Consider the following 10,979-nt stretch of genomic DNA (forward strand, 5'->3'; position numbering starts at 1 on the left):
TTCTGTCTTACTGGGTTGATCTTAATGTGGACTGAGGTGTCCCAGAGATATTTTGCTCCGAGGGGAACTGAACTCATCCCTAACCCCCCGAGCAGCTGGGGAGCCCGTGGGTGCTGCAAGGTCCTGCAGCCTTCAGCTGAGTTTGGCTTGCAGCTTGCAAGCAGAACTGACCTCTGGCTCACCACTGCTATATATGACTACCCTGCTGAATGCGTCCTCTCTCCCACTAGTAACTTTAACCTTACTTTTTATCCTCAATGTGGAGTCAAGTTTATTTTTGGAAGCTTATTTTACAGTTTTTTTTTTTTTTTTTTTTTTTTTTTTTTTTTTTTAGCAATGTTATTTCTAATTACAATTTAGAGGTGCTATTTCCTTTCTTTTTGATTAATCTGTTAAATAAATATGCAAATATATCTAGTGCTCTATATAAAAAACACATACACACAACAAACAACCCCTGAAATAATAAAAGACAAGATTAATAAAAATATGCACTATATTACATGTATGAAATGGCCATCTAGTTTTGAAACTACAATGAAACTTAATTGCACTTCAGTTGCATGACATAATCTTAAAAAGAATCAGCATATATAAAATAATGGCACTGCCTTTTTAAAGAGAAACTGAGCATCTCTGTATTTAAAAATATAAAAAGAAGCCAACCAGTGTTGTCCATGCATTTATAGTTACTGAACATTAGATAAATTTCTCCACTGAACATCTCAGTAGGGAGATGAATAATACCTCTCCCACCCAACTTTGTCCTTCAAGACAGTGAAAAATCTCCTTTTGATTGTGGCTTATATTCAATTGGGATTTAAAGAGAGTGAAAACTCTTATTCTGGATCTCCACACTTAGTGAAAAAGTATAAAATTATACATTATTGATTTATAATGACAAAAAGAAAACCTTGCTTAAAAACATTATGGGAATTAAAAATCAATGTGGAGTCAACAAACGTCCCACAGCACAGCTCAGAATTAAAATATGTGCTTATGGCAGGGCTGAGAAGTTTGACGATGGACCACATATACCAATAGTGTTAGGCACCTTGACCTTATTGGCTTCAGCTTGCTTGAACACCTTTGGAGCTGTGTGACTGCTCATAGATGAGACCTCTTTACATACATGGAGTCAGGAATTGTCTTACGTGTACCCTGAAATCTCATCTTGCCTTGGGACCTTTTGCCCAAGTGTACATTTTCCCTGAGGAGATCTGCCTGCAGATACCAGGGCACTGAGCAACTCAATGAAACGCTTGGGAAACTGCTGGAGGGCTGTAACTGAGAACCATAATCACAATTTTGATTGTGCTTCGTGTTCCAATAAAGATCAGTGCTAGATAATGATAGTATTTAGCCAGCTGAATACTCATCCTCCAATTGCTTCAGATGGAGAACATAAAATAACATGCAGTAGCAGAACGGTGTTTTCCAATGAAGGTGCTACGGTCAGTGAACAGGAACAGCTGAACGGACTTCTCTTGGTATTCCCCATCCCACAGCTGACACACCTCACTGTATGCTATTACCTCTGGGTGGTTTTGCTTGCATTTTTTTGAGGCAGCCTGATTAGAAGTTACAATTCGCCCTCCATTCCAGTAGGCTTTCTTAAAAATGGCACAGACCACTGGTAGTAAATAATTTTCTTTCTGGCAGTTCATATCAATATAATGCACAGCATCATAGCTTAATACAAATACTTTACATAATAGACATACAATGACAAAAGCATATGACAATGCAGCTGCACATATTTTACTATATTACATTGCTGGGAGAGTTTCCTTTAAATCTCTTTGATCTTTTCTGTAGAATTTCAACTTCTGGTACCAGTAAACAAGCAGTATTTGTTTTGGTATTTTTAAAAAGAAGAAATAAAACGTGGAGGAAATAGAATTCAGAAGTGAGTGAGATCATAGAAAGGTAACTTTTAAAATATCAGCAAACTGGTGTAACGCAACAATTACAGGGGAAACAAGCTTTACTAGGCTCAGCATCTCCTAATTACAATTGAGCAGGGGAAGGTGAAGACCTGTTCTTCAGGAATAAAAATACTGTCATCATTGCTGATGATTTCAAATTCCTTGATTTGTGCATGCACAATAGAGCTGGGGTCATTCTGTTTTATTAATTATACTAACTAACAGACTCATTAAAAACATACACAAACTGGGACCAGTGAAGGAGGGAGGGGGAAGAGCAATGAACACTTCAAAAACTCAAGGATAACTCTTCAAAAACTCAAGGATAACTGTACAGATTGTTAAGATAATAAAGTAATTATATTTATTATATATCAGCTCGTTTTCATCTCTTTATTCCCCCTCCCAAAAAGACTTGCTGTATGCCCACAGACATTTTAAAACAATGATAAATAAGCTTTGTCCTTCTGGGTTTTCCTTGTTACAGAATAAATCGTAAATCATTATAAAATGTCACTTTTTGATTTTACTGGCAGACTTTGATGCACCTACTGCTCTTCCTGGCTGTAAGGCATTTCTGATGGATTCTGCTGTTTTAGACATTGTATAGGAGGCCTTTTTGGTTTAAGCTTTTTTTTTTTTTTTTTTTTTTTGCTCTTGACATTTGTTGCTCGCTTACTCTTGTACCATGACAAGTTTAGTACCTTAAACACCTGTAAGATGGAGCAACTGGATACTTCTGTAGCTCCGCACAGCGAAGACACTGTATCTGGGGATCAATGATATACCCAGGACACAGTAAGTGTCCTCTGTGTAGGAATGGGGAACTGACGAATTTATGCAACTCTTGGGGCTTATTTCAGATAGCAAATGTCAATTTTGTAACTCAGACATCATTTAAAAATGATTAAAAATGAAGACAACTTAAGTTTAATTGTGTTCAAAAGACATCAGTAGCACAGTGCATCTGTGAATTCTGGCCCAAGTTCCATGTGATTTTGATTTCCCCAGCTCTGATCTACTTGGTGAGTCGGTACCATTACACTCCACTCTTCATGTTCAGCTCCTGATGATTTTGTGTTTCGTCAATGGTGAGGAATTCGTCAGATGCTCCTGTTCGGTCATTTGACTGTTCTTTGTGAACCAAGTGCACCATTTCTTGTGATTTGCTGGCATCCCCATTTAATTCACTCGTCTTCCTGTCCTCCACTGCACCTTTGCCATTATTGATCACGAGCTTTTTCTTCTGCCCACATCTAGAAAGAAATGAAAAGGAAATAAGTACCATAAATGGAGACTAATGGAAATAAGAAAAGAAAATTCAAGTCAATATTTAGAAAAAGGTGCTTAGAAATGAAACTTGTGTCTGTCAGTGCAGACCTATGCAATGCAAGGCGTAAGGTGTCTCTACGCTGCATATTTTATTTTTGAAAGAATCCACAATTATATACGTGAACTTTTGCAGGATCCTACTGATTCAGTTACTATCTAGTCTCATTACAGACAGCACTAACATGCATTACTGAAAGCTAGAAAATATTTTCTAAGGTGTGGATATATCCACATTTATGAACTTCGTATATATCCCAGTATACGGACAGGGTCATTGTACGTCCAGACTTTGGACCAAGTGGGCTGGGTATTCTGCAGGGCGGTAGAAATTAATAGTTACACGGATGTCAGATTTGCCCTAGGCCATTAAAACTCTGGGTACACTGCGCTGAATATCCCACTTGTTGTCCTTGAATAGCCTATGTAAACTGAATGTCCAGAGGTATGTTAAGAGGGACACTAATTTTCCGAAGTTTTACTTTAAGGCATTTTCTTCTTTGCTGAAACAGAGTTTGTCTGAATGATTAATTTGCCATTATGCTTTTGAAGTATTACTTTTTTTCATGCTTACTGACTTATTTTATCCAAAGCAGCTCAGTTTGCTGTGTGAATGCTATGCACACAATTGGGAATGATTCCGGCTCTGCAACTATGAAATGCTGAAAGAGAGGCCACAGCCTCTCAAAAGAGCAGCTCAGATGTTCTTTCCTGACACGATGGTCAGGCTGTGCCGCACCCAGTGTTGGACTCTGGATGGAGATCCTAACACTTTTTACAACAGGAACCAGACAGCAGCATTTGTCTTTGCAACAAGAGGAATAATAAAACAAATAAACAATCAAACAAAGAAACTGCCTCACACTGAGCCTTGGGCTATTTTGTTTTGTTTTTGTGAAGATAACACCAATTTTATTAAGACAAGACCAATTCAACAACAACAACAACAACCCTATAGTGAAGAAATTTGCTGTTCACTGAGAAGGACCAATTGCTTGGTGGAAGTGCTTGAGATCCCTGCCATACTGACTTTGTAATTACAAAGGCCAAGTCTATTGATTTCTGAATCAAGCATCTAGCTACCTTGAAACCAAAGCCTACAGCCCTCAGGCTTTTACAGGCAGCCAGAATGAGAGTGAAACTGGAGAAGCTGCTGTCAACATTCCTTTTAACTAACAGCATTATAAAAATAAATATGCAGTTCTAATTTTTAAAGAAACAGATGCTTGGAACATTCTCACTTTACTGCTCGGGTAACCCTGGATGCTCAATCCACCTTTTTCACCTACCCAGTTCCCTTGCAGCACAGCTGCAGAGCTCCTTTCAGATGAGCTGATGCTCATGTGCAGTATGGTGACTGCACAGCAACTCCTTCCCTGTGTCTGCAGCAGATTATCACTCATCTGAATAGATTAATCTCTTAATTATTTTGATCCTGGTGAAAGAAAAAATGCCACCTGTTTCAAGAATACCAGATACTGTCCGTGCTTCAAAGACTGATCCTCGCAGGGATTGATGTATATTGGTAGGTTCTAATCCATCAACCCATGCACACCCACGGACCCACGTGCACTTTTTCTCCTTGGGTCTCAATCCCACCTGCATGGCAGCTCTAAGTGAAAGATATATTTTCTACTTGCAGTATCTAGGACGTAATTTTTAGCTTTGAGATTGTTTCAGTTCTTGTCAGATACAGTCTATAATTAGTCATACTGGCCCTATTTGTCTGTTTCTATGGTACCTCTGGGCTAAGAGGGAGGAAACAATGGCAGCCTCTGCTTTTGTATGCAAAGCAGAGTGATGTATAAATCAATAAGCCGTGCTGTTCAGGACGTGTAACTCCAGATTCACTTAAAAGAAAGAAAGGTATAAATTTTTCCATCTCACCATATGCCTTATATCCTTCTTATTTCACCATGACCTCTAAAAGATATGTGGCAGTGCTTTATTCCAGCACCCACATCATGCTGTGTGCTTCAAAGTGCAGGGCTACCTTACCTCCTCCGACTGCTGACGGCGATGCACACTACGAGGATCAATGCCAGTGCCAAGAGAGCAGCAACGATGATCAGCCATTCTGGGGGGAGTCAAGGGAGGGGGAGAGAATGTGTTAATCCGTCCCATGTAATTTTGCAGTTTCACAGATGCTTGTGCATTCTTTAAGCTGCAAGACTTTTTGAATGGATTTTGTTCACTTCGCAAATTGCTTATGTGCAAATCGGGTACATTTTCATCAGTCACACTGCCTATGTGATCAAAGAAAGTGCTCAGCTATACCCAGGCCAATACCGATGAAATACCTGGCCACTTCTAGCATCTAGAATCAGTGTATTTTAGATGGAATAGGTGAACAGGAGTTGTGTCATTGATTTATTCCAAGAGCAGAAGAAAAGGCTTAGCGCTGACACATCTGCAATCCCATGTACAAAAGTAGACTGGCTTTAAGGTAGAGTGAAATGTCTACATTCTTTTATTTATTTATTTATTTATTTATTTATTTATTTATTTATTTATTTATTATTTAAAATCTTACTTTAAGGGAGATCTTTAAAAAGCCAAATCCTAAACAAAAAAAATATATAGAAGGAACTATAAAATCAGGATAAAGAGGTAAAACTGGAAAGGACCCAAAGAGATCACCTCAATTATATTTCACTTCAGTGAAACTGAATGAGTAAGAACATCTCTAAGAAATGTTTCATTTGCTCTCAGCATTTTTAATAAAGGAGATTTCACAACCTCCTCCATAGCCTGTTCTTCATGCTGTTCATATTACGTTACCTTACCAAATTTTATCTTTGTGCTCCTCTCTGTTCTTTCTATATAATTAATTCAATGCCTCAAACTGAATGCAGCACTTCAGCTCTGGACTTGCCAGGCCTACTTAGAGTGGAACAATTGCTCTCTCTGCCTTAAAAATGACATTCTGTTAATACGTCCCAGAAAAAAAAAAAATAATAATATCATTCTTTTGCAATTGTATCATTGTGTTGGCTTCTTTGTATTCTATTTTAACCTACAAGCCCTTTTCTTTAACACTTACCAGACATTGTTTTCACGGAATATTCTCAAAGTTACGATCCTTTGCATATATCTTTACTGAATTTTCCCTGATTGCATATCAATTTATTGACATTATTTATCTCTTAATCCTGTTCTCCAAAATGCATGATTTCTCTCATCTGCATAGTGCTAGAATATTTTATGAGTTGCAATATGCTCCATTTCTCAGACTCTCAGTGAAAATGTGATTCAGAACAAAACCTGAACAACTATACTTGATGTACATTCTCATCGCTTATTTCAGTTCATATTACTATCATTATGTACTTAAATTGTTAAAAGATATGACTTAGAAACCTACCTGGTACACTGGCTAACCTTTCTTGTGACGTTATTGTCGTTGTTGCGTTCTCTCCAGCGTTAGGAGTGGGTTCAACAGTTCCCTGGCGTGATCCGTGATCACCATCTATAATGGATGTAGATCCTAAAGAACAAAACTATATGTTACTCCAAATATCTTTAGTGAATATATAACAGGGAGGTAAAAAATTATGTCTTTCACAGTACAAAAAAAAAATATTTCTAGAAAGCTCACACTGAGGTCATTAAAAATATTCATATGGAAACCTATTACAAAGACTATCATCATCATACTCTGAACTATGGCTAGTTCTCATACTCTGAATAACAAAGCTCAGGGTTTTTCCCTTTCCCCACTCTCATATGTTTCATTTATGTAACACTTTCATCAACCAAAACGCAATTTTAATTGCCTAGAAATTTTCTGGAGAGAAGGTAAAGACTTCTGAATGTTGGAAACTTTTTGAAGAGGCTTTTGTTGTATAAGTCAAAGGTCGTGCCTGTTCCATGGAGAAAAGAGAAGGACAAAAGAGAGAGAAAAAGAATTTGACTTTCTTATTCAAATTGAAAATGGTCAATATGGAGAAATTTTACGGCTTTTAATTTTATTCCTATACAGGATGATACGGAATTTCTAAAACTTTCCTACTTTTCATAAAATAGAAGTATAGTACTCTGGATGGTTTTAAATTTGATAGCTATGTATACATTGAGACCTTAAAAATTCTAAATATTCTCTCTAATAGCAAAAATACTGTCTCTAAACTTAGATATGGATCCCTTGGTTCTTTTTAATATGTTTTTTAATTTGGTTCTAAGACTGAATTAGATCTTCAGTTCAAATGCATACTTCCAGTCTCACATATTTCCTGTGATGGTCACACTGCTTGAAGTTTTATGTGATGACAGTAGTATTTCTGGCCCACTCTGTTGCCATATGGGTATCCCATGTCTAAAATTATCTGTATGTTATAGATACAGTAGTTTCACATGGGACTACAACTTCATTATCAGTACAAAAACAATATTACAGATCTCCACCTCTCTGAATTCTTCCAGACGCTGATAGAGCAAATTAGACACTTACTCTAATCAGCTGTAAAGTTCTTTTTCTGTCACACACATTGCATCTCTCTTCTAGCCAGCCTTTCTGATCTCATTTCCTAATGGCAGCTGGCAAATACAAAACTAAGAAGCGCATTTTCCTCCTGTTAAGCATAGCCAACAAGTAGTTGAATGTTCCAGTTGCTTTCATTACTTTTGTTAACAAGAAACTTATTGACCGATGAGTTGTTTTGTGCTATCTCACCCCAAAGGACAGAGCACTAACTCAGCAACTATGGGACCTAATCTAGCCTCCAAGAAGGCTGAGCAAGAGGAATGTACTGACTTGTCTACCTGACATGTCAGCGGATATTTTTTAAGATGTTTTAATTCATCCTTGTGAAATGGCAAAGCTTTTTCACAAAAAAGGCCCTTAGAAAGACATTTATTAAAGATTCCTGTGTTAAGAGAACTGCTAAATTTGCTCTTCCCTCCCCTGAGCACTGAGAAGAAACAGGATTTAGTCATGTCCCCTGGTGTTCTGGCTCCCGGGAAGTGCCTGCAGAAGGCAGGGAGGGCTCCTTGGTTGCACTCTACATTTTATTTTGATGACATACTGGATTTTCTTCTTTTTGACACTTATTTTTTGGATTCCTTCAGTAGACTGATTTGTTATTCCACTGTGGCACTTGGACAAAAGGTCAGTCGTTAGTGTGATGTCAAACAACAGGTTAAACATTTCTGTAGAGGAAAAGCAAGTGAAAGGAAGGAGTATAGTACATTAAGCCATTCATTTGTTTGGAGGAAGCCTTTAGCTAGTGTCTGTCAATATACTAATGAATCTTTTTCACTCAATACAGCTATATAGGGCAATGTTACAAATGAAAGAACCCTTCAATAAATTAACTTTAAAAAAAAAAGACAACAGTAGTGTCCTAGTAATCCCCTTGTGCTATGTTTTACAAAGCACAAAGGGTAGGTAAGTGAGAAAAATAAGGAAGTTTTAAGAAGATGGCCTTATGAAACTTTGCCAGGGCACTGGCAATGCAAAGATTCTACACAGGCATTCGCCTTGAAAAAGGTCTTAAAACCAGTCCTTACAGGTTTTATATGCTCAAAACAGAAAGGTAGCAAACATTTTTTCAAAGTTTGTAATGTCTGTACAGTAAATTAAGGAGGCTGCTTGTACTAATTAAGTTAATAGGGCAGTGGGTGTCAAGAAATGAGTTTGTCATAGTAGGAAACAGTTACTAAAATATTTATCTTTCCAATAAAGTGCAAATACGCATTTTACATTTATATTGCTGTGCCTGTGTCAAAATACTTTAACTGTGGTTTTGGTAGATTCGATTTTACTGTGCCTACATAAAATTCTGGAAAAAAAAAGGAAGACAAATTCTACCTGATAACATATGAATTAACATTAATTAATTAATTAAAATAGACTCCACCAAACTGAGTGGAGTTATCCCAGGGTAATAGTGTAGAGAGAAATCAGACATACCCAGAAACATTTAGCTGTCACGCCAAATTCCATTTTTAACTCAAATCTTTCAGAATTAATGTTTTCATTGGGAGCAAATTCCAACTCCTAACCATTACAAACAATAAAATTATCTTTAAAGTGTTTGCTGTATGACATTATACAAGTATATAATCATGTTTGTGTGTAAAGAACGACAACAGAGCATTGGCCAAACCTGACAAGGTTCCACTAACTTCCAGGAAAGTGCATGAAAGCAGTATTTGGATTAGTGTGTGAGATAACTAGATTCTGTAAGAAAAAAATTGCTATTACCATGATGTGTTTAGGAACAAGGAAAAGTCCCTTAATTTCCCGTACTATTAAGTTACCAAAAAAAAAAAAGATATTTGTAGTATAATAAGTAAACATGGTTGTTAACTGCACTACCTTTATCAGAAGAATAACGCTTAAAAAAAGAAACTGTTCACAAAGGAAATGTCAGTTAAAACCCACTACATGTAGCTATAATTAATCATTGGCAAGATACCAATAGCAGAGGTACCTAGGCCGGGAAAAAAAAAAAGGACTGCAGAGGGAATTACTTTTTCTTCATATATTTTCAACGGACACAGAATGAATGAAGACAGGGGAAAAGTGAAAGACTACTAAGTGTTACAGAGATGTCACTTGTGCCTGTCAAACAGGAAGAAAAAATGCTATCGTGTATATGGGCATGAGGAGAAAGTGTATACGTTTTCATTTTATGAGATATATTGTTACATGCTGATAGTAAAATGTGAGAAAAAGTTACCTGCAAAACACTACTTTCAGTCATTTGGCTTTGCAGAGAAAAAAATTTCCTTACATGGCATCTTCGATGAGGATCACAAACACATATAGAAATGCCAATACCAATAATAATCAAAAAAGCAAATTATGAGCATAACTGAAAACCATGGTTAGTGCAAATACTTTCAGAGGATCATCATTGTCCCAAACAATAACTGACATGGAAAAATGAAAACCATTTTAATTTGTACTTCTTACTAGTAGAAAGATGGGTCTGTAATTGGTTGTGACGATCATCAATGCCTGAAAAAACTCCAGGTACCAAATTGACATAAGAGCCGTCTGTGGTATTTGCTTGTTCACTTTCACTTCCAGGCCGAGTGCTGGGTGCCAACGGCTCTTTGGTGGCTTCCTCCCGGCCGACAACATCCACGGACTCTGTCGCTGCCATGATGACGGCACAATCAGCTTTAAATGCTAATGCTCACCAACCACCACCCAAGTTATTGTCCTCTTTCCAGTATCACAGCAGGCCAGGAATGATGTCCTTCTGCCTGGTTTAAAGCATGGCAGGAGAAGGCCAAGGAGAAGGCCTCCCCTTTCCACACTGCCACTGGCTTTTGAGACCCTTAAGCAACACTTGCTTGTTGTATGTGAGGGAGATGTTGGCTGTACCCATGTATCTCAGTGACAGATGGAGAGGGAAGACCTTCAGAAGAAGAAACCACAGCAGCAAAAACCTGACCCTGTAACTCAGGAGTGAGCAGCCATACCACAGCCTGATCTGTGGTGGTCATGCCTGTGAATCCCCCAGCGAGGAGTAAGGAATGGAAGGCAGAATTAATGGGATATAATTCTTGTGCGATTGCTCTGCTCTCACCATCAGGACAGTCCTCCTTGGTGATGGTGTCACTGCTGAGTCACAGGAGCAGATCATCCAATTAATTCCACCAGAGCACCTCCACCACACCGATTGCAGCACCAAAGCATACCAAGCCTGACCCCACCGATGCACAGTATGGGAGGATGAGGCTGGGAACTTGGGATCATCAAGGCACATG

The 10,979-nt window shown here is 37.9% G+C and overlaps 1 protein-coding gene across 1 annotated transcript in view; it reads right to left on the reverse strand.

Moving 5' to 3' along the window:
- Nucleotides 1–1,634: 1,634 nt before the first annotated feature.
- CD44 (CD44 molecule (Indian blood group)) overlaps nucleotides 1,635–10,979 on the reverse strand; it is a 52,088-nt gene continuing 42,743 nt past the window's right edge. The window contains exons 7-9 of the mRNA XM_035329147.1: nucleotides 6,622–6,744; nucleotides 5,256–5,334; nucleotides 1,635–3,184 (exon numbers count right to left, since the gene is read on the reverse strand). Coding sequence (XP_035185038.1) covers nucleotides 2,968–3,184; nucleotides 5,256–5,334; nucleotides 6,622–6,744 — 419 coding nt within the window. The 3' untranslated portion in view covers nucleotides 1,635–2,967. The remainder of the gene's footprint in view (nucleotides 3,185–5,255; nucleotides 5,335–6,621; nucleotides 6,745–10,979) is intronic.

Source organism: Oxyura jamaicensis, chromosome 5 (genome assembly GCF_011077185.1).
Source record: "Oxyura jamaicensis isolate SHBP4307 breed ruddy duck chromosome 5, BPBGC_Ojam_1.0, whole genome shotgun sequence".
Taxonomy (NCBI): Eukaryota; Metazoa; Chordata; class Aves; order Anseriformes; family Anatidae; genus Oxyura; species Oxyura jamaicensis.